Source organism: Lynx canadensis, chromosome C1 (genome assembly GCF_007474595.2).
Source record: "Lynx canadensis isolate LIC74 chromosome C1, mLynCan4.pri.v2, whole genome shotgun sequence".
Classification (NCBI taxonomy): Eukaryota; Metazoa; Chordata; class Mammalia; order Carnivora; family Felidae; genus Lynx; species Lynx canadensis.
In genome coordinates this window covers 58,503,043-58,527,534 of record NC_044310.1, presented here as the reverse complement: position 1 = coordinate 58,527,534, position 24,492 = coordinate 58,503,043, and the positions used below count along the sequence as shown (strand labels likewise).

At 34.3% G+C, this 24,492-nt stretch overlaps 1 protein-coding gene across 4 annotated transcripts; it reads left to right on the top strand.

Moving 5' to 3' along the window:
- The first annotated feature begins 303 nt into the window (after positions 1–303).
- On the top strand, positions 304–17,730 carry ZRANB2 (zinc finger RANBP2-type containing 2). Of its 4 annotated transcripts, none has more exons than XR_003971032.1 (11): positions 304–405; positions 2,792–2,844; positions 2,936–3,044; positions 4,136–4,218; positions 8,566–8,642; positions 8,930–9,064; positions 10,164–10,333; positions 12,032–12,118; positions 14,033–14,191; positions 15,259–15,328; positions 15,878–15,934. XR_003971032.1 is itself a non-coding variant. In XM_030326556.1 (11 exons), exons 1-10 carry the CDS (start codon positions 350–352, stop codon positions 15,286–15,288), a joined length of 963 nt encoding a protein of 320 aa, XP_030182416.1. In that variant the 5' UTR covers positions 304–349; the 3' UTR covers positions 15,289–15,328; positions 15,878–17,730. The 4 variants fall into 4 exon arrangements, 3 of the variants coding, with proteins under 3 accessions (XP_030182416.1, XP_030182415.1, XP_030182417.1); XM_030326556.1 differs by having other exon boundaries at positions 15,255–15,328; positions 15,878–17,730; XM_030326555.1 differs by lacking the exon at positions 15,259–15,328 and having other exon boundaries at positions 15,878–17,730.
- Positions 17,731–24,492: the final 6,762 nt, after the last annotated feature.

The window sequence follows — 24,492 nt, the reverse complement described above, 5'->3', positions numbered from 1 at the left end:
CTGAGCGGAAGTATTTTCTTTTCGGGTCCTCCCGCCTGTAGGGGGCTCTCCGAGGCTTCCAGTGCCACGAAGGCCTCCCGCTTTGGCTGTCCCTGCGGCGCCTGTTAGTTTAGCTCCAGAAAATACATTTGCACTATAATTCCTTCGACCAGGAAACAGTCGCACAAGCATTTTAATTTAGACAATAACGTTCAAACTCAATCCCGGCCGAGTGTCCTCATTATCAAGCCTGGTGCAGTGGTGCGTCAGAATCAGGCGTCTTGGAGACAGCCCCGGAGTGCCGAAAGTCCCCTGCCCGCTTCCTCCTGCGAAGACGTAGCTGCGGGTGGCTGTGGTGGCGGCGTCCAAGATGTCGACTAAGAATTTCCGAGTCAGTGACGGTGACTGGATTTGCCCTGACAAAAAGTGAGTTCATGAAGGGTCCCGAATTGGGGCAGGGTTTAACGGTGGAGGCTTTCTCGGGTTGTTTCGGCGTTTTCCGTTTTTATGGTCTCCAGTACCTCAGGCCGGGTTGAGAAGGCGAACCGCCGGCTCCCAGGCGGGAAGGAGGCTCCAGCCTCTTCTCGATGAGGTATTTCGGGAGCCTTTGTTTTGAGAATGTCTCCCAAGTTTCCTCGACATTAACTCTCCAAGACAGCCCCTCTTTTTCGAGAGCGAGATGGCCTGCCTTTTGCCCCCACACCCCACCCCCGCCTCGGCCAGGTTTCAGCGATAAGGAAATCTAGAGAGTCGTGGCCAGCTTGCTATTGGATCTGCCCCACGTGACTTTTTCCTGCAGAACTTTACTTTTGTTCGCGGGAAGCTGCTTTCTCGAACTCGTTTTTTGTTTTTTCATAATTCGCCTTGTTGTGTTTTTTTGTTTTTTTTGTTTGTTTGCTTTTTAATTTCCGTTTTCTCCCGTACTGTTTATACTTGCCCCTAAACGCTACCCTTCTTGGATTTAGGAGATTCTGACTTTTTTCTCTAGTAATCTTTTATTTCCCCACGAGAATCGAACGTTTCGCCTGCTTAGAGCCGAAAGGCAGGAGGCCTGTGTTTCTGCTTGCCTGGAGATGCCTGCAGCAGAGAAGCACGTGTTTAGTGGCTCAGCCTTTTGACATTGCTGCTGAAGTCTGTGTGTTCTATTAAATTGCTAGATTATTTTGGAGGGTGCTCAAATACATGTACCTGTTTGGAAATACATGGAAAGTAGTTGTCCAAAAATTGAACGCACAACTCACGTTCAAATAAAAGTCTCAGATTTTTTGTCCTTAGGCTAGCCAAAGATAAAAATTCACAGAGAAACTTTGAAGCAAATAAATGTGGGTTTAATTACAGTTCCCTTGCTTACAGATATGTAACTTTAAGTAGGTTATTTAACTCTACTAAAAAAAAAAATGATATAGAATAGCTCCCTTTCAATGAATATAGGATAGCATAGTGTGTAGAGCAATGAAATACAGCAGATACTCTTAATTGGTAGCTATTGGTTTTAGTTTAAGAGAATTAAATCATCTAATGTCCGTAACGGAGATTAAGTCCACATTTCCTCGGTATTTGACTTCTGACCACCTTGTAAGTAGTTTAAATGAAATATTGTGTTTATTTCATAACAAATTGATCGCCTATTTGCATAAAGATTAGGATGATCTGAAGGATCAGGTGTATCTGACAGTATTGAATGGGACCAATTCATATGCTATGAATACCATTGCTCAGTGGTAAATACTATTGAAACCATTCAAAAGGTATAGCACAACTTCTGATTTTAATGTTACTGATTGATTACTTGTACAATGATTTACCTTTGACAGTGTCATTAATGACAGCATACACAAATATTTGAAGTAGGTGTCTAAGTGCATTCAACTCAATTACAAAGATGAATAGAATATTTCTACAATGTGTATATTCAGATATGTATTTTCAAAGAAAAGTTACCAGTTTTTTTAAATTTAAGCTTTGTATATCACTCAGCATTTAACGTGGTTTTACCAATATGCAGATGCACTATCAAGACCATGTAAATGAACTTGATAAGTTTTTTGTTTACTTAAGTTTGCTGAATATAAACATAAAGTGACACTGTGTTACTCCTTATGTTGGGTTTATTGGTTGTGGTTGTTACTTTTTTCAACTAGGTTTCAGAGGTTTGGTAAATGCCCCTACACAACTCCCATTTCCTTATAGTTATTGAACCTGTGTATGTTTTTAGTCCATATAACCTATCATCTTTCCTTACCATTCTATCTTCTGCTTGTAAAAAGAGCATTTTATCAAGACCCATGAAGCTATATTCTCCCCACTGGTCCATCCTTAGGATTATGTATTTCTTATCATACTTAACACATTTTTGTATGTATTTCCTTATTTTCTATACTAGGAATTACTTTGAAGTTGTTTTGGTTTTGTTTCTAACTCTCTGGTGCCTCCTCAGTAATTGCTAAAGTGGATATCTCACTTCAGCTTTGCCAAGGGGATTTTGTTGTCATCGATCATATGTGCTAATAGAACACTGAAACACAGAAATCTTAAGCGACTTACTAGGATCACGTAACTAGATAGTGAAAGATTGGAGTTTCTTATCCTGGACTTTGGCTTAAATTTTATATTTATCTTTTATTTTTTCCACCTAAATTGTGATGATTTTTTTTTTTCATAGTTAACATTGACATTAACATGACTGAGATGGTGTCAGAGAAGTTCTGGATGTAGGTGTATAGTAAGGAATCATTAAAAAGTTGTGTATAAAGAATTTAAAAAATTCTTCAGTTTTAAATCTCTTTCTAAATATCTTTTACTTTATTTTCAGATGTGGAAATGTAAACTTTGCTAGAAGAACCAGCTGTAATAGATGTGGTCGGGGTAAGCATTTAAGGAAGCTTCTTTTAAGACTGTATACAGATCATTTTTAAAATTTCCCCAGATTAATCGTGTATCATTTTCCTATTTTCAGAGAAAACAACTGAGGCTAAGATGATGAAAGCTGGGGGTACTGAAATAGGAAAGACACTTGCAGAAAAGAGCCGGGGCCTTTTTAGTGCTAATGACTGGCAGTGCAAAACGTATGTGTTTTAAATTATCCACTTTTTCTTCCATAATAACATATCTAGCCACTACTTGTTAATATTTCCGATTCTTTGTCACATTGACAAACTTGAGGAAACCTTCTAAGTCAAAGATCTGTGTACTGTTTAGTCTGTAGCTGAAGTATAGAAGTTTAGTCTGTATAGAAGTATAAAGAACTTCTAAAAATTCTATTTTTTTAATGGTAGTATTAGTTTATACTATGATGGATTATGTATACCAGTAAATGAATGCTTAAGGTAAGCTTGCATTTCAAAAAAAGGATGAAGGGCTATTTAAAATCATCAAAGCCTACTTCTTTCTATTAAAAAATATGAAAACTTTTAGTTTCTATCATTAATGTGAAATACACTTCAAGTTCATTTTGCCTGTTTACAGAGTAATTTTAGAATCATAAGTTGTGTGTCATAAATATCTGTAATTAGGCATTCTTAATATGTTTGATTTTCAAGTTCTGTATAGATATTTTTTCCAACTTCCATCTTTTCTGTTGTGCAGATGAATCAAATATATAAAAAAGGACTGAATCAGAAGAGGGCCATACATAAATTTCTGATCCTATATGGATTAAAATTGTACTGGAAAATTTTTTGTCAACAGATTAGGTCACTGGATTTGGTATGCTGTGAAATTTAGTGCTTGAACTGATTCCTCAAAAGAAAAAAAATTTTTTGACGTTATTTAGAAGGTATAAATAACTTTGCTGTCTTTTGAGGTAAATTTGGAGACTGAGAAATTAGTAAAACCTTTAATTTAAAAGGTGATTTTTCCCTCTAAGACATCAAAATCTGTGTATATATAATTTGTCTCCTATTTTTCAAAAAATGACAAAGGCACTCTTCATACTGTTTAGCTTTTGCTTCTGCTTAAATAGTTGTCTTTTGTTGGAATCCATATTTTCTCTTAGAAAATGTGCACTAGTACATTTTCTTTGTTTACATTATCCTTAATAAATATTTCTTTATGGTAGTGGTTTTATCCTAGTTTTTATTTTAAAATTCTAAACTGTCTAGAAATTAACTCTTTCTTGTGTTATAGTCTACTAATTTGGTATTTTTGCCTTCCAAAGGTGCAGTAACGTGAATTGGGCCAGAAGATCAGAGTGTAACATGTGTAATACTCCAAAGTATGCTAAATTAGAAGAAAGAACAGGTAAAATTCAATCACATTCTAACGAAATGACTTTAATTTTTTTAATGTTTATTTATTTTGAGAAAGAGAAAGAATCCCAAGCAGTCTCCATGCTGCCAGCACAGAGCCCAATCTGGTACTCAATCTCATGAACCAGGAGATCATAACCTGTGCCAAATCAAGAGTCAGATGCTTAACACACTGAGCTACCCAGGTGCCCCTAAGTGATCTTAAAAGAAATAAAATTTGAATTAACAGTTCTGTCACCTTCTTATAAGAGTACAGTAATTGAGGATTCTGTCTGTTCTGCCCTTAGGTTTTTTTTACCTTAATGTTTTTCTGCCATACACAAAGTCATTTTCTGTTTAACAGTATCACAGTTTACAGAGTATAGCATTAGAGAGCTCTGTGCTAACAAATAGTGAACATTAATAAGGGCAGAGGGAAGACTCACTAGCCCTTTAAGAATCATCTGGACTTGGCCCTTCTAGACTTTAGCAAATTCTTGTTTTCTTCCCCTCGTTCTTTTTTTAATTTTAATTTTTTGTGATCCTGTCACATGTGAGAACATTATAACCTAATGTCCTAGATATTTTTCCTTTTGTAATCCTCAAATCCACCCTACTCTTCTCATTCTAAGCCTTTGTACTTATTGGACAGATTGAGGCCTTCTGATAAGAGTTTCCTTTCTTTCATTCACCTCTTAAAGTATATATCTTATGTTTTTTTGATCTTTTTTCTGATAGTTTATTTTGTGTCCTTTTTAGGGCCATCCCTTTCTACCTGACCACAGAATGTTGGGGTTCTTCAAGACCCAGTCCCTCAGTTTTCTTTCTAAGTCCTAACTTTAAGTGACTTCAGCACACCATGATACCCAAATGTGTGTCTTCAGCTGAGACTTCTTTGACCCATATATCCAGCTGTCTATTCAACATCACCAAGTAAATGTCAAACTTATTATATCCAAACCGAACTCATGAGTTTCCCCCAGGACCTGGCCCTCTTCTAGTGATCTCTTTCTCATGATTAGTACCACGCACCATATGCTTGTTGCATAAGACAGAAACCTAAATGTCCTTCTTAGTAACTCCTTATCTCTCCTCTACTCCCCTCAAAATTCTTTTCCATGACTACCCTAGATAAGGATACCACTATATCTTGTCTTAGTTTCTGTCTGTACATACTCCCCTCCTGCCCAGTTGCAGCCAGAGATATTTTGTTTTCCAAACTAACAGCTCCATATGTTTAAAACAGTTTTCGGGTGCCTGGGAGGCTTAGTCGGTTGAGTGTTCAGCTCTTAATTTCATTTTAGGTAATGATCCCAGGGTCCTGGCATCTGGCCCCACATCAGGCTCTATGCTGAACGTGGACCCTGCTTAAGATTGTCCGTCTCTCCCTCTGCCCTTCTCCCCTGCTTGCTTGCTCACTCTCTAAAATAAAAATAAATAAAACTTTTGTTTTTAGGTTAAAGTCCAGAATCTTTAAGTTTTTTAAGTTGTATTTCCAAAAAGCCTTTTATCTACTCATATTCTCTGACCTATTTTGTAATTTCTCCTTTAAAGTTGCACTATTGTAAGAGCAATAGTGTAACAACTAAAGTCCTGAAAGTTTGATACCTTCTCACTTTTTCTTTACTCATTTTTTTTTTTTTTTTTTTTCCTTTCTGTGATTCTGTTGTCATGAGCCATTCCCACTTCCCTGGCTATAACCAGTTATCTTTGCTGGTCGCAGTTGAAGTTGTGAAATAACCTATAGCATTGCTCTCTAGTGTCTCTACTATTTTTAGTAAGGAAGTCCAGGGTTCTGGAGAACATTTCCTAAGCGTGGGATAGTTTGTGAATAAAAGAAAACTTGATGCACTACTGAAAGATTGCTGACTTTGCATTATCACATTAAATAATTGTACAAATAATTTTGTACAATTCTTTTTTTTTTAATGTTTATTTTGAGAGAGATCATGTGCACAAGTGGGGGAGGGGCAGAGAGAGAGGGAAAGAGAATCCTAAGCAGGCTCCATGCTGTGAGCGTGGAGCTCCAGGCAGGGCTCAAACCCATGAACTGAACCGTGAGATCCTGACTTGAGCTGAAATCAGGAATTGGACACTTAACCAACTGAGCCACCCAAGCGCACCTATTCTCCTAGTTTTTGAATAGTTACATGTTAGCAACGTCCTTGTTAAATTACTAGGTTTTTTTTTTCTGTAGCCCGTATGAGATGAGAATAGCTTTATATTTGCTATGATATTTATTTTAAAGTAATTGTCCTTACGTACCTATGCAAAATTATGTGTAACAGTTAACGTCTAAATCTTGCCATAATTTATTTGCTGTATCATTTTTCAAGTATAGGTTACTAAATGTGAACAGAGAACTCTTAAAAGTCTGTTGGTGTTAAGTAGGGTTGTTTTAATATTTTCACATGTTCCATATATTAACAGTCTAGTTTATTCAGGCATTTTTCTGTACTACTGGCCTAAGGACATGAATCATGCTGTTGCATTATATTTGCTCACTTTGCTTTTTTTTTTCCCTATGTGAATTATTTTCCATCTAGATCCTGTGGATTTTTTTTTTAAGTTTTTCTCCTACTTTTAAGTATTTTGATGCTTATTAGATCTTTATCATTAGTTATCTCTTAAAATTTGTTGTTTATCAGAGTATTCATATCTTAATCTCAGGACATGTTGATGTAATAACTTTCCACAGAGTTTGTAATCTATAATTAGCGTTAAATGTGTGAGCTGTTTTCTTGAGGTTCAGCGTATACCCATTTGTACTTTTTGGTTTTTTATATTTGATTTCTGAAAAACTGGAGCCAAGATTTTACTAAAGAAAGTTGTAACTGTATTTAATACATTTCTCATTCGTATGTCATCCTTACAGAAACAAAAGAAAATTCTTGTATATTACAATTAAAATCCATATGGTCTCTGAAATAAGGTAGGAGGAGGAGGCAAGGAGTCATATTGCAATTATTTGAGAGATAAATACCGACACATTGCAGTTTTCGCTGGTACAAAGTATATTGAAAACAAGATTAATGTGATGTTTTTTTAAAGTTAAATTTATTACATTATTTTGTTCAGACAGTTAATGTACTTGCTATTTGTGACTGTCAGAAAAAGATGATAGGGTAAGTGATCATTTTTTAAATACCTGTGATTAGTAAATTTAAAGTCATACATCCTAAATTCTTTAAGAATACTTTTTTGTTTATAAATGTATTTAGCATTTTGCTGGTTCATGAAATCCTTAAATCCCAGAAACACTGACTTTATGTGCTGGTACTGCTCTGCAGTATGTGCAATAGTTAGATTATGTTGCTTTTGCCCACATACCTCTCTATTTTTTCAGTGGGAGATTTAGTTCAAAATTCCCTCACTTTCTCTAAAATTAACTTCACCTTCTCTTAAGCTTATGGGAAAAATCTCACCTAATTGTAGATGTTGGTTGTGACATGAAAGAATAGTGGTTTGCTGAACTTGATTATTTTTTAATAGAATATTTTCACTTTAAAAGTTTACTGGTTGGGGCGCCTGGGTGGCTCAGTCGGTTAAGCGTCCGACTTTGGCTCAGGTCATGATCTCGCAGTCTGTGAGTTCAAGCCCTGCGTTGGGCTCTCTGCTGACTGCTCAGAGCCTGGAGCCTGTTTCAGATTCTGTGTCTTCCTCTCTCTCTGACCCTCCCCCGTTCATGTTCTGTCTCTCTCTGTCTCAAAAATAAACATTAAAAAAAATTTAAAAAATAAAAAAAATAAAAGTTTACTGGTTAATTCAGAGAACCTGAGTGACTTTTAACAATACATTAAAAACAATTGTATTAAAACCAATTTGGATGTCCTTTATTATGTCATTGTATTTGTATAATTAGGAATATTCCAAGCCCTAGCTACATTTTAGCCCACCAAAATTTCAATACATCAAAAGATTTCAGACTATCTGCAACTGGTAATCTGTGAAATTTTGAGTCTGTGTTCTTAGCACACTCTTCCCGGAAGAATTATGATGAACTACAGAAGAAAGTCATTATGAAACTTGGTTATGGCAGAGATATGAATAGATGTTTTCCACCCATGTATTCCATACATAAGCTAAGTAATACAGGACATTTTGAAATTGAGAATGAGAAGAACTAGAAGTGTAGCAATAGGGCTTTTTCAGCTAAGGTATCTAACTTTGACACTGTTTTCTGTAGTGATGTTTTTTTAGTATGCTTTTTTTTAAACTAGTAATTTATTAGATAGGCAAATGTCATTGATGAGATTTTTCTTTTTCTCTGTTGCTTGGAGGTGATGTTGTTGGATATATATATTTTCGTTATTTTAATGAATTGTCCTAGGATAATAGTTTATGCCCCCTCCCCTTTTAGGTTATGGTGGTGGTTTTAATGAAAGAGAAAATGTTGAATATATAGAAAGAGAAGAATCTGATGGTGAATATGATGAGGTAAGCTATACATTAGTGTGCAGGTTGAATACAAATTAGAAAACCTGTTCAAAAATATTTTAACTGAGAAGGAATAATACTAAATGTATCTTATTTTTTATGAGTGTACTTTGAATCTTCTAAAGCAGCTTACCATTTTTTAAGTCATAATTGACAAATATATAATTGTTAAAATTAATTTAAAAAAATACATATTGACCGAAACATATAAAAGTAATTTCTTAGGAAAAAATAGTGATTTTAAATATTTTCAGCTGACAGCAATATCATGAAATTTTTTTCTCTAGTTTGGACGTAAAAAGAAAAAATACAGGGGGAAGGCAGTTGGTCCTGCATCTATTTTAAAGGAAGTTGAAGATAAAGAATCTGAGGGAGAAGAAGAGGATGAGGATGAAGATCTTTCTAAATATAAATTAGATGAGGTAAATGATTTCCTTGTCTTATTTGTTCTTAGTCTTTTTGGAGCTATGTTATAACATGAATCCTTTTGACGATCTTTGTCCCATAGTGAATATTATGTTCTGTGTATTCATTAGTTCTCACAAGGGTTTTGAGCGTCCACTCTGTCAAGCACTATTCTAGCTCTGGAGATAGAGTAATAACTAAGAGCCACCCTTCTTTTAATGGAACTTAAATTCTAGAGGGGAAAGACATAAATGAACAAGATAATTTGGAAAGCAATTATGTTATAAAGACACATGGTAACAGATCATGAGAAGAGCTACTTTGGTTTCAGTGGATGGAGGATTTTTGAGGAGGTGAAATTTGAGCTGAGATTTGAATGATAGAATGATATTAGTTGCTGGCTACAAGAGCTGTGGTCAGAACACTTTCAGGCAGAGAATGTAAATAGAGGTCACTTAATAGGAAACAAACCAGCAATGTTAAAAAAAATCATACATAAGCCAGTGTGGTTAGAGCAGAGGGGAGAATGGTAAGGGGCACCACCATCAGCTGGTATTTATTCTCTGAGTCCAAAGTGTAAAGTTTTATGGCCTTATGTATAGATCCAGATTGAGGGTACACACTTTGAGGTCTGATCATAAGAGGCCCTCAAATGCAACTAAACAAATCAGCGTGGAACAATTTTTAAAGCTTGTAAGAAACAAATGAGGTATGTTTATCTGACCTGGTTCAGGGGGGTGACTGTCAGTATGTTGAGATGTAGGGGAGGCAGAATGGATTTCTAGAGTTAGGAAGACCACCTAAAGGTTATACTGTAATACATAGTAAAGAGGTTAAAATTGAAAATTTTTGACTGCTTACCTGGTAATACATTGTGACAGAAAAAGAGGAAATAAGTGTGATTTCTAGGATTACTTCTTTGGAATGTCTGAAATAACCAGTCTGTTTAGTTGAGATGAGGAATATAGTAGGCAGATTTTTAGGATTGAGGATTTGCTGAGATGTTGATGACATCACATATCCATATGGAGGTGTCCAATACACAGGACTGTTTATCATTCCTCGTAGATAGCATTAATATCCAAATGTCTAAATAATTGACTGAATTTTTGTTAGGATGAGGATGAAGATGATGCTGATCTCTCAAAGTATAATCTTGATGCCAGTGAAGAAGAAGATAGTAATAAAAAGAAATCTAACAGACGAAGTCGCTCAAAGTCTCGATCTTCACATTCACGATCTTCATCACGCTCATCCTCCCCCTCAAGTTCAAGGTCTAGGTCCAGGTAAACGGGTACAGGTCAAGGGTAACACCAGTCAAAATGTCAGTATCTAACTTCTTTATTTATAAATTTTGTTTTTCTTGACTGAATAAGCTTTCCTTTTTATTTGAGATTTCATTCAAGTCAACTTTTATAAAATAATTTTTTCTTAGTGTCATGAAGTTATTGTCCAATATTTTCAGAAATGCAGAGTTTTAATATGAAACTTCCCTTGGTCCATTTTTATCACCATGCTTTTTATTAAAATAGATTTTTAAAAATTCATTTAAATTATTATATATAGTGCTACTTGATTAAATAGGTAGTTTACATTTAGAAATTTGTAAGTAAATTTAAGATTTATATTTTTACTAATGATGTTAAAGGCTAGTGTAGAAATTTTCTAGACCCTAATTAAATCATTGCTTGCTATACAATATTTTAATGATTTGATAGAGGTATTCTGAATGAAGGAGCCGGTTCAGCCATATTAGTTATATTGGCTTAATGCTCATTATCTTGAGATGTCCAGGAAAAAGAAGATTTAGTTGGTGTTGTACTTGAATATTATTTTGTTAGTAACGTAAAATTTTAATATTACCTGGTTGTGTAGTCAACAATGAAAATTCAAGTGAGTAAAAGCAGTATCCTTGTGTAAACAATGCTCCCATGAACAATTCCTGTTCATGATCCAGTGAAATCATGGGCAGTGGATTTTAATGGTTTTTAAGGGTCAAAATATTAGCTAATTGAGCACTTAACAGATAATTTGGGGGACACCTGGGTGTCTTAGTCTGCTGAATGTCTGACTCTTGATTTTGGCTCAGGTCATAATCCCATGGTTGTGGGATCAAGCCCGGCGTTGGGCTCTACACTTAGCTTAGAGCCTATGATATTCTCATTCTCATTCATTCATTCATTCATTCTCTCTCTCCCCCCTCCCTCCCCCTCCCTCCTCCCTTATCTCCCCCTCCCCCCATCTCCCTGCCCCCCCGCCCCCATCCTGCACCATCCCCCGCTTGAGTGCACATGCATACCCATTCTCTAGAAAAGAAAAATTAGATAAGTTTTTATTTGAGCACTATAAAGCCTGAAAGCTTACAAAAGTAATTATAAAGATAGTAATTTTAAGATGTCAATAGTAATCTTTTTCTACAAAGTATTATTTTAAGGGGTAAATTAAAGGTAATATAATTACCTAAGACAGGATTGTTAATGTATTTTCTCTTTAATTCTTTAACCTTTGAGTAGATAGAAAAACAGTTAAACATATACATGTCATCATACTTACAGTATCATACTAGCTAGAGACTGAGGAAACAAGGAATTTTCTAAGGGAAATTGATAGAGATGTATCAGAGAAGTTAAATTATAAACAGCAGCATTCAAAATTCCTGGATGTGTAAGTCCTAGGAAAGTATTCAATGTTAATGAAGTGAGATAATGCTTAGTGTTTTTATTTGTACAATTTTGAGTGATTTTTAGAGCAATTTAGTCAAACTTGGGAAGTGATAGTTGGTTTTCTTTTTAAATGTTAGCTTAAGTTTTGGCATAAGTATTTAAGTAATATTACCTTAAAATATTTTGTTCTGAAAATGTGTATCTCAAATAGTTGTCTTTTTATATGAAAATGAACTCTAATATACATTTTTCTTTCAGTGTTCATATCACGAAGTTCATTTAAGTGGTCCTGGAAAAAAAAATCCTTCCATGTTGTTCCAGGTCCCGTTCAAGAAGCTCTTCCAGTTCGCAGTCAAGATCTCGTTCCAGTTCCAGAGAACGTTCGAGATCTCGTGGGTCGAAATCAAGGTGAATGAGGTAGCATCTCTCTGTAAAGCAGAGAGAAAAAATATTTAAGGCTGCAGAAGGCGTTGCTGCTTTTTTTCCTCTTATTTTGCTTCTACTTGTCAATTTTATTTTAGCATTAGAAACTAATGCACTTGCCTCGGCTTAATTTTCTCACCATGAGATGTTTCCATTGCCAGCAGTGTGCCAAGACATTCCCATGATTGAATTAAGGCTGCTATTTTGCATTATGCAAGGTTTGTTATTTTTGTACTAGCTAAAATGTGATGAAATAGGAAGATGGAGCAGAGTCTTTATCACCAGATCTCTAGTAAAGTTATGTTTGCAGTAATTCAAATAAAATTACAGATATGCAGAGAAAAAGTTCACTGTGTTTTTGAAAGGAAGAAAATTAACCTTGCCTCAAAACAGATTGTTTTGTAGGGCAGTTGTTTCAATATTTGCAGAAACTATTTTGTCATTTATATCAGATAAAGTTTCTGGAATGTCTTGTACCCATTTCTATTTTTTTGTAATATTAACACTATTATAAAAATTATAAATATAAAATTTTACACAAACACTATGTCTAGAACAAGCACTCCTCTTGAATTCTACAGACGAAGGAAGTATGGTTGGTTAGTCAGGTAGGATGTGGTCTTAGGTAATCATTACTGTTAACTTCAGGTTGCATTTAGTTTGACCGGTAGAGGGAAGCAGTTTGTGAAGAAGCAAATGAAACACTAGTCTACTTCCTTAAAAGTGTTTTTTTAAACTTAGTAAAAATATGCTGCCTTTTTTTTAAGTTTTGATTTATTATTTAAAGCATCTAACAAGAATAAGAAAATGACTAAAATTCCACTTCTGTGGAAATTAACCCTGAATCATAATGGTAGTTCTTTTGGTAAAAATGCTATTTAATAGAGCCAAATCTGTAGCATTAGAGCACAACTGCAATTTAACATTAAAGGAAGAATGATATGCAAACTTGTATTAAGCCAGTACAAAATGGAGAGCAAATGAGTTTATTGTTATTGTGTATTATCATTGTGTTAGTACTTTTATTTGAGTGCTTCTTAGGTGAAGATCTTTAAGTCCTAGTTCCATTTGGGAAGTACTAGAATTAAGATTTACAGAACAGCCTTCATATTCTTCCCAAACATTTTTTTCATTGCTTATAACTTTCCAAAGAATTCTCCTTTTGGGCTTTCTGATTTTATTTTAAGCCCAAAGGTGAATTTTTTGGGAAGTTTGAGCTAAATTCCTTCAACCAAAATATGTAAACGAAGAAAAAAATTTGCATTTAAACATTTGCACATTTACTTCTACCTGAAACATGTGAATGTCAACACTTCATACTTCATGAATAGTATTTCTTCATAAAAATATTGTTAATATAAATCAAAGTTTTAAAGTTACTCATTTTATTTTATTTTTTTGATTATTTGGCAATTGAATACTGTTTTCTCATTTCTGTCCCCTATCCTTGCCTTTTCTAGAGCAACTTAATAAGTTGCGTAATTCCACAAGGAATTGTAATGTTTATTTTCCTCGGGAATTTGTATATAACCTACATATTTTTTTCCCAAATGGGAGAATGTGTTTTCTAGTCATAAAGTCATGCAAATGCAATTACCTTTTGGTTTTGCTATTTATGTATACTTTAAAATGATAGCCTCAAGTTAAAAAAATTCTGCTTTAGTTATAAGTGATAAACACTTAGAATGTTAAAAAAAAATGATGTTAAAGTAATTGTACTTAAGTAGAATTGTTTTCGTGATTGAACCAGAAGTCTTCTGTTGAGTATGCAGTAAGTATTCCTTCTTATAAAATTTTCAGTTATAAATCCTATTTGTTTATTTTTGGAGCTGTTAGCTGAACGATCTGCCTCATTTCTTCTTTTAATGAAATGTTTGATTTGTTTCTCAATCAATGAAGATCCAGCTCCAGGTCCCACAGGGGCTCTTCTTCCCCACGAAAAAGATCTTATTCAAGTTCATCATCTTCTCCTGAGAGGAACAGAAAGAGAAGTCGTTCTAGATCTTCTTCACCTGGTGATCGCAAAAAAAGACGAACAAGATCACGGTCACCCGAAAGGTTTGGGTTTCTGTAGAAATAAGAATGGGTGTTCTTAAGTGTGTTTAATAGATTAAACTTTCTAGTCAAGGATTAGATTTTCATTATCTCCTTTGTTCCAATTTTAAATTACACTTTTCAACTTTGAACTTCAAAACATTTATTACTTTGTTTATCGTGTGTGCTTTGATCAGGTTGCTTAGAAAAGTTGTAGATCAAACCACTCTTCCACTATCTGATCATTTTATTGTTTAAATTTTTATTTTTGCATATGATTATTATAGCCAACTCTCGGTTATTTCTGTCTTTTAAGATTATAATTCAGAGGCTGTATGTTGAAGTAATTTAGAAGTTAACTTTTAAACGTATTTATGATTTTAATTTTCTATTAAATATAAATAGAAATCTGGGGCCTCTAGTAAAAAAAATTAACCTTTTCAGATCATTGGAAATCTATTCTCAAATATGTATAAATGCGTTTCCACGGCAAATTATTGTTTTATGCCCTTTATAAAGATATAAGGAAGTTGTTCTTGTAGCTAATACATTTTTCATCTTGGCAGTCCAAATCTTTTCTACCTTTTTTTAAGAGAAAGACCTTTACTAGATCACTTTATCGGTATTGACATCTTTAAAATTTGTAGAGTGCAGATGTCATCTGTCCGCCATTTTTGCAACAGGCTAATTACTCAGTTTTTAACTTTCTCTACATTCTCAGTATCTAATTATGTAGGCACTTTTAATGATTTCTTTTTGTAATCTTTGCCAATTTTCCATATCCTTTCAACTTGTGAAAATAAGGATTAAGTAGTCTCATTATTGCTGGGTTCAGCGGTAGGATTACCTCATGATTCCTTCTTGTACAGAATTATTAATTCTCCACATTTTGAAGTTTAGATATTAAGGTTACACACAACTAGTGTTGTTTATGTGCGTTTGTTCTTTTGTAAGACAATTACTCTGTACTTGAGTGAAACTCATTCTGTTGCTTTCTTACCACTCTGCAAATTTTTATCTTAGCCACATATAATCCCCCTAGTTTGTTGTCATCTAAACTTAATGAACATGTTCTCTATTCCATAAGCCAGGTGATTGGTGAAAACACTAAACAACCCTGAGCCCAGGGCCAACCCCTCGGAACACCACTACTTTACCCAGGTTGATATATTGACTTATTCATATTAGCTGCATGAATATAACCCTATAACTAATTGTACAATCATCTTGTGTGACCTAGATTTCCAAAACGTAATTATTTATGAATATATAGTCTCATACACAGAAGCCTTGCTGTATTTGTTTTACATATAGACTTACCACACTATATAGTGTATCACAGGGATTGATTTTAGTCACACTTCCATTACCAAGTTTATATGCCTTTGTTATATATTATCTGTAATTTTACACATTTTTGCAAGGCTTTCCTTCATTATCTTAAATAATTGAGAGGTGGCTATATCTTGAAAGGAGAAGATACTTGTAAAATATAGAGAATTTTAAATTACGGTTATGCTATTACTGGGCTCACATCCCACATCTGAACACTAGTTAATTTTATGTGTATAAGTTTGTATCTTATATTTTAATTATTCTTTCTGTCAGCATAATGAGGTTTTATTTTTTATATTCTCACAGTCTTATGAATGAATGCTGATAACAGCTCTAGCTTACTAGATTATCTGCTTTCTCCATTATGTCTTACAGGCACCACAGGTCATCTTCTGGATCATCCCATTCTGGTTCCCGTTCAAGTTCAAAAAAGAAATAATGTATTAAAATTTACATCTAAAAAAAAAAAAACAGTACAGTGCATGAAGCATATTTTTTAAGGAGTTGGTGTCTTACTTGGTCAGAAGTGCTAAAACTGCTAGTAGAGGTGCATGCCTTTCATTGCTTTTCACAACAATACAGCTGTGTTTATTTGTGAAATTAAAAGTAAATAGTATTTTAAGCCATAATGTCCTAAAATAGATACTCTATTTATCATTCATTATTTACAACTATTTCATTTAAAACCATTTCAGCTGTGACAGAGTACTTTGTTTCCTAATTTGAACTCTTGTTTTTTCATTTTGGAATATGAACTATTGACTGAAGACAGGATAACCTAGGCTTGCCTGAACTTTGGGCATGGAGGCAAGACTGTGGTAAAGTAGTTGGATACAATCTGTTTATGTTAATTGGGAAAAGGAGTCAACCTGTTCCTATGAATCTATGTCAAAGGGATTCCTATCACAAAAAGTAAAACTAGTTGAAAACAGCCAACTGGAAACTTTCTCATTTTGAAATTCCCTATGCTGAGGGTGCCTTAGAATCTTTGTCTCTCTTTTATCCAGTTTTACTTTTTTGTACCACCACATTTAATGAAGAAAAAAAATCTTGTGAATTTCAGAAGGAAAGGGGTGTTATTCATTTTCCCTTTCCTGACAATAATTTTGAGCAAAAATGTCAAACAGGTTCCTCTCTTTACTGATATTGATGAGAAAAACATCCATTTCAAAATGTTTTTATCTTAATATTTTAAGAAGCTTCATGTGATATCTTTTAAAAACCCGGTTATCACATATGGTAGTATCGATAAAGTTAAGCCGTAGTTAATGAGGAACAAATTGAAGTATATTTCTTTGGGTGAAAGATCAGAGAGATTGTGAATTTAAATGAACATTATTTGCCTTGAGATGTTCAAACACTGCATAAAATTTTCTTCTGAGTAACAAATGAATGCTTATTTCTGCATGACATGCAGAAATACTTATTGTTCCTATTCACTTGAAATTACTTATGGCTTAAAATACAGAGTTCGTTTTATTTCTCAAAGTCTGGTCACTTGAGCTACATTTTGTCCTCTGGTTTAAAAACAAAAAGGTTTCTTCTCTTAACAGTATCTTCAGTGACAATGCAAGGTAAGTATGTTAAGGGAAATCGACAAATTGTGCTTGGGGACTTTTTGTCATGGGGATCAGTACCCACATTTTGTTTTTGTTTTCCTTAATTTTAAATTATTGTCTACTGCAATTAAAAATTTTAAAGTTTTAAGGTTATCTAGTAGACAGACCAAACAAAATTATTTGTTTTTTACTTTAAAATGAGTGATTTTTCTCTTCAGCTGATCTAAAGATGAAAGCAAAATATCTTATGTAGAAGTATTTTGATAATATTTTTACAATGAACTTCCCCTTGTTTTTTTATGTCTTAATTTTCTTTGCTGCATTTACTGTAGGTTGCACAAGAACTTTTACTCTCTTGTATTGTGCCTCAGACTTCTTGAAAGTCCACCTTCTAAATTTGCCCAGATGATCTTCTAGAGTCTACATGTTACCATTGGTTTATTCTTGTGCTTTCTGTATTTGAAACTTTGGCTGTACTAAGCAAATGCAAGGTTATAAATTTAGCTGATAGTTTACAGACAATTCAGATGATTATGATTTCATTTGGTTTAACTAAGCTGTACTAGTTCATTTCATGAAGAAATGATGCTGTAGACAAATGTAAATAAAGCTGTGAATCAAGCATCAAGTGGCATTTGTGAGAAATAAATTAGAATTTTTAAGCTCTGAGTTAATGTTTATTTTTAAGCAAATCAGTCTTGTTACATTTGATTATGCATTGTAAATTCTTTATATTCACTTATCTTTCTGTAACATCACGTTATATTTAGGAGTTCTTGGTTTAAAACATTCCAAAGCTATGATCAGTTACAGCCATGGATACTCGAAATTCTTGTGACTTTTTTTAATTGAGAATACCCAAATTGAATGTTTCCTATCAACAACATCCCACACTTCATTTCATGTGGTAAAATAGCACTCCATAGTGTGCTTCTTGAATTCTTTGTAAAACTGTGACTTTATAACACTCAGTAACTTTTAATTAGTAAGTTTTCTTAAGTTCTCATTTAGAATCCTTTCATTTAAATAATATGTGCATGGTATCTGGTAATGTTTTAAGTTCAGGGCAAGCTCTAAAATGTAAGAGAAACCATCTCTCGGTGCAATTATAAAGGTAAAAAAGTCTTTGTTTCACATCTCATCTTTTGTATTCTGGCATCCACAGCCATTGTTGTAGATATTGATAAGAAGGCAGGGAATTTCTCCACTCAGCCCTGTTTTTTGATACAGTCCTGAGATGTGTTCACATTACCTTTTAGCATTCCTGAACTGGAAATTTTATTATTTCTGGAAAATAGAGTGGATGGTTTCAGTTAAGACAGTTTAGGGTATGTAATAAATGTACAGGCATTATATAATTCTTCCTGCCACTTTTAGACATGGTTGTGTATCTTGTATTTTACAAAAAGGAAGGTTACAACTTAAGGACATTTAAAACTTGCCCATGGGAACCGCAGAAGTTGCTAAATAGGAATTTACTTTCAAGTCTGATGGCAAATTTCAGTATTCTCTCTCATAACCAAAGCCAAAATGGTCAGATGTTTTTTAATCTAGTGATGTGGTAAGATGGTATTAATTTCAGTCATTATTTGTAGGTAGGCAGATCAGATAGACACCAATTTTATAACTAGATTTACAGAAAAGCTGCAGAAATTGTACAGTTCCAGTATACCCCCACCCAGTTTTCACCATCATTAACACATTACCACACACTTTTGACAAAACTAAGAAACCAATATTGAATTATTACTATTGATTACAATCCAGATTTCATGTGAATTTCACCATTTTCCATTACTCTGTTTAGGATTCAGTCCAGGATACCACAATGCACTTAGTTGTCCTATCTCTGCAGTCACCTGTGGTTTGACAGCTTTTCATTCTAACTTGACAGTCTTGAGGAGTATTGGCTGGATGTCCTGGCGAATATTCCCCTATTCTAAATTAATCTGGTTTTTTTCTTGTGATTAGAATGGGGGAGTTGGAAAGAATATCAGGGAAAGTTACTTTCTCATCAAGTATCTGGTACATAATATCCAAATTTGCCCAAATTCATCATTGTAGTTAGTATTTTTCCCTTACCTACTCCATCCTTTGGAAGCAAGTTACCAGGTACAGCCCACCTTCAGAGTAGGGATCAGGGAACTGAACTCCACATCCTGTTGGGGAGGGCTGTCCTCTCACTTGGAATTTGTAAAAAAAAAAACCTCATTTATATTTGTATGGATTCATGCGTATTTCTTTTATACTTTAGGTCATAGGCTAATGCTATGTTATTTTATTGCTCAGATCGTTCGAAGCTTTGGCCTGGGAAGTTCTTTGAGACTGGGTTTTTGTTGGTATGCTTCCATTCTCCAATAGAACAACAGAAAGTAAATGATGGAGGAGGGAGGGAAGAAGTGTTGGAAAGGTATCATCAAATAGGTGAGGGAATGGGATCTAGATCCATCATGGTGGGGTGAGGGTGGGAGGACTTGACCTTCAAAAAGAGTTTTGACAATTAGTATCAGGAGGGATGGATCCAGGTAGCATTAAGGCAAATTTGTAGTCATTGAGAGTGACTAGTAAACAGTATGGTTTCTTTTCATAACATTTGCACACATTTGTAAAAAAACATAATAAGTAATAGTTCTTAAATGTATGTATTTAGCAAAATAAAAGGTACTAGTGTAAGAAAAATATTTATAATAACCAGGTAAATTCCTAAGTACTTGAATGATTAAAATATATCTAGGAAGCTTATGAGGAAAGCTACATAGTATTCAAGGATGTAAAAATACCTGGGTTTGAAGCTAAAAGGATATAGGACAGCCCTTTTCCCATTACCTTAATTTAGTGGGGGAGTACTTACAAATATTTTATGGTAGAAATAAAGTCTGATAAAAATGGGAAGAATTAGTCTTGCCTGGATGAAAGCAAAATGCTTTACAGGAATTGACTTCAGTAGTCCTGAAGGAAGGAGATGGTTTGTAGATGAATGTGAGCTAAATGGTGAAGGCTCAAGTTTTGATCATGTTTTTAGAGGACCAAAAGTAACCATGGCTGTGAGAAACCTTGGAGAGAAGGAACCTCTTGATTTGTCAGGATTAAACTGGACCACATTGAACATTGACTGAAAACAGTGAGTTACAGTGATGTACTGAGAGCAAGGATTTTGTATTTACCCCCAAAGATGAAACAGTCATAGCCTATTATCAACCTCATCACAAAGGCTGGGTATCTCCCACCTGGATGTAATAGGAAGTAAAGTTGAATGGGTATGATCCAGGGGTAGAATTGACAATGAGATTTGATGTTTATCTTCTGGAGTGAAACTTCCTGATTTGAATTTTTGCTTTATGGTAGCTGTATCACCCTGGGAATGTTCATTGTGCCTGGTACATGAGTACACAGCGAATACTGGCATTTTTGAGTCTGGTAAGCCAATTAGGTAGCAAATAAGTAGCAAACTGTTTCCTCTGCATTTGAAAGATTTGATGTCTTATATGAGCAAAAGTGGAAAGAAAAGGAAATGTCAGGATTTATAAGGAATTTACATGTAAAAAATCTTGTTCAAGGATTACAAAGACATATTTAACACATTGAAAATTTTAGGCACACCATTGGACTTTTGTCATTAGTGCCATTTTGATTGCATTTGCTGGGACTTTTTGAATCAATATGATCTCTTCATTTTAAGATCCCTAATTTTTTTTCATCATTGGATGAGTTAGCACAGACCTTTTAGAGGGTAATTTGTCAGTATCAATATTTAGAATACAACCAAAGAATTGTGTTATTCAGTTATTTACATATGTTGATTGAGTCTGCTGCATGCCTGACAGTGAACTAACTAGTTAATGACTAGATGGTAAAACAGCAAGGTATTCTAGTGAATCTATCAAAACTAAGAAAACAGAATAATGACAAATTTTGATGAGTACCATGAAGTAAATGAGTGGTGGGTAGAAGACCTAAAGGTCAGAGAGAATTGGGAGAATAATTCCTGAAAGATCTATACCAGAGTTGCTAAGTTTATGCTAACATGATAACCTTAAGGCTGGTGTAAGGCATAATGAGTAAAAAAATGAAGTGGTAGAGGTAGACACTCTTATCATGCAAAGCCGCTAGGCCATAGAAAATAATTTAAATAGATTCTACAAACAGGAAATACTGAAAGGTTTGTAATAGTCCTAGTTAGCTTTAAGCAAATTTGGCTACTTCTTGGAGAACGGATTAGAAAGACCTACTTTATGGGAAAAGAATAGAAGGCTTGCTTAAGCAGATTACAGCATTTGTGTAATCGGTGTAGTCCTAAATTTGGAGTTATGTGAGTAATGTATTGGGCTTAGAACATGGAAGTAAGATTACAACATTAACACAAAAGGAAGACGGTAAGTGATTTATTTAGTTTTTATATTAGACTGTGCATGCACATGAGTAGGGGAGGGGCAGAAAGAAAGGGAGGGAATCCTAAGCAGGCCCTGTGCTATCAGTGGGGAGCTTAATCTGCGTTTTGATCTCTTGAGCTAAAATCAAAAGCGGGATGCTTAACTGAACCATCCAGGTGCCCCCATGAAGGTAAGTGATTTAAACCATTAAGATTCATTTCTCAAGAAATAGTAAAAGTACTAATTTAAGGTAAACTTTCACAGTCAAGCATTTCAATTTCCACAATAACCCCGAAAGGTACAAGAAGTTAATAACAGGATAATAAAACTTTAATAATTCTAAAAGAGGTTTTCTTAAAGAGAAAAACATGAAATACAACAATAGGCTAGCTAAACTACCTGTAGTTAAGTGAAAATGGATTATACACCCCAATTATATGTTGTCACACTGGATTAAAATTCACAAAACTCATTATAGCTATAAGTTACGCATTCAGAGTAAGAACACAGGTTGAAAATAAGGTGGAAAAAAGTTACCAAGCAAATACCAGTATGTGGCAATATTAATACAAACACAACAGACTAAGCTAGTATTAGAACAGGAACTGTATAGTGATAAGAGTCCATTTAACACTAATGTCACAAACTTGGAAGTGCACTTCAGCCCTGGCTTCTCTTAAAGCATTCCATATCAACGTCTAAAGCTTCAAAATGTTAGGACTGACAGGGTGAATAGATCTGTGTATTTGAAAATCATAATACCTTTCTCTATGAAGAAAAAGGTATTATGAATAAACATGATCAAGTAGACCTACTTGGTTATTGTAAAACATTACATCTAACAACTGCACATAGAATATTTACACGTAGGCTATTGAGCCATACAACAGTTCTCAAAGGATTTATAGTACAAAATGCATTCATTGACCAGTGGAATTAAACAGACTCAATAGCAAAACTAGAAAATAATTAGGATTTAACATCCCCATATGGCAAGGAACAAGTGATGGAAATTTAAGATATTCTGAATGGTAATGAAAATATCCTCGAGATTCCGCTAAAGCACTACTTAGAGGGAAATGTGTAATTTTGAAACCATGTATTAGGAAAGAAGCTACACCAATATCTACGTTTCCATGTCAAGAACATAAACAGATCAAACATAAAGTAGAAAGTGAGAAAACAAAACTAAGCAGAGAACTTTTGCTTCATGACAAGATTTATCCTTCCACCCAAAACCACACAATATATTAAAACAGTGTTTTTCAGTACACTGAACTAGGAAGACCGTGATAATCTGATACAGGGAAACAAGGCTAACCCTATTGAATGCCAACTTACTCCCTTGAGAAGATTTCTGAGATACATCACAGGAGTTCCCTAGGTGGAGATTTGCAATTTTCCCTGAGCTTGGATGGAGTAGGAAGGACAAGGCCACTAAGATATGGCAAGTAATAGGAGAGGTGCATGCATGTGGAGATCCTTGGTTGGTCCTCCAAGTCTTCAGGTGAGTCATGGTCAGCATATGTCTGAAAGGAGACTGCGACGAGTCCAAGAAGCTCTTAAGAACCCCAAGCATAGAAACAAAATTACAGCAAATCTACCCCATATGATAGCCCATCAAAAAGTAAGTTAAACTTCAACCCCGTTACCATCTGCTAAAAAGTAAAAAAGTAATCTATTTTAAAGATAATACTGGAGGGAAAATATTTCAGAATGTAACTTGGGTGTATGAATCAAGGGGAGACCTTAAGTTTCTTAAGAATTCCCAAAACCAAAAAGGAAAATTTTTTTTTTCTGAATAAATGGTTTACATAAGATAATACAGACACACAAAAAAAGGCAAATAACAAGGTAGGAAAATGAGAAATCGGTATCTCTAACAGTACAAAGAGCTCCTACAAATTAATAGCATATGACAATCCAATAAAAAATGTACAAAGCAAAGAGGAAGTTAATCCAATAGAAAATATAAAAGCAAAGAAGTTAATACACATGGAAATAGATTTAACTTCTTAATGAAGTTGGATTTAAGTTCACTAGTATTTATGGAAATCCAACTTAACAAAATATATTTTACCCATCAGATTGTAAATATTCTAAACAGCAATACTAGTTCAGGGCTGGCAAATGTAGAAGCAGAAATTCATGTACTTTGAGTGGAAATATCTTTGTGTGAGCATAGAAAAAAATTGGAAAAAATATACCTCAATCTGTTAATAAGGGTTTTGGGAGTGAAAGGAGAAGTGAAGATACTATTAGCATCTTAAAATATAATTAAATGCTTTAAACTTGTTTTAGTTCAATTTGTTATAAAATTTTTAATTACAAAATCAAGGCAATTTAAAAACTATTGTGGTAGATTAAGTAAAAGGTGGCAGTGATCTGAACCAGGTGGTAGATGTGGAGATGGAGACAAGTGAATGTAGATGAAATATATTTTGAATTAGAATATTACTGGATGATGTGCTGGAAAACATGGTAGAGAAGGAAGACTCAAGGATGGTCATTGGAATTCTGGCTTCAGTAAGTGGATGGTATATTGTATTCTGAGATGGGGAAGACGAGTAGAACAAGGAGTGGGGAAGAAAATTTGAAGTTCCATTTAAATGGGATGAAGTTCTAAATGGCATGACAGTCAATTGGATATATGAAACGAGTTCAAAAAAGACGTAGACTGCAGATGTAAATTTGGGGGTCATCAGTGTACAGCAGTTCACTTCTGAGGATCTGTCATGTAAAATAAGTCCTACAAGTATGCACACCAATATACACAAGAATATTTGTTGCACCATTGCTTCTGATAGCAAAAATTACAAATCGTCCAAAGAGAAAGAATTTGGATTATTCATGGTATTTAAGAAGAATGAAGAATTTGTATGCATACTGACAGAGAATCATGTTAAATGTTAAAAGACAAGTTGGAGAGTACTTCCAGTAAGGATGGGAGACTAAAGAAATCATTAATTTTTCTCCCATTTTAATTTAGAAGATTAAGCATAATTACATGTAATCTACAGTCCATTTTGTGTGGTATGAGATAAGGTTTATGTCCATTTTT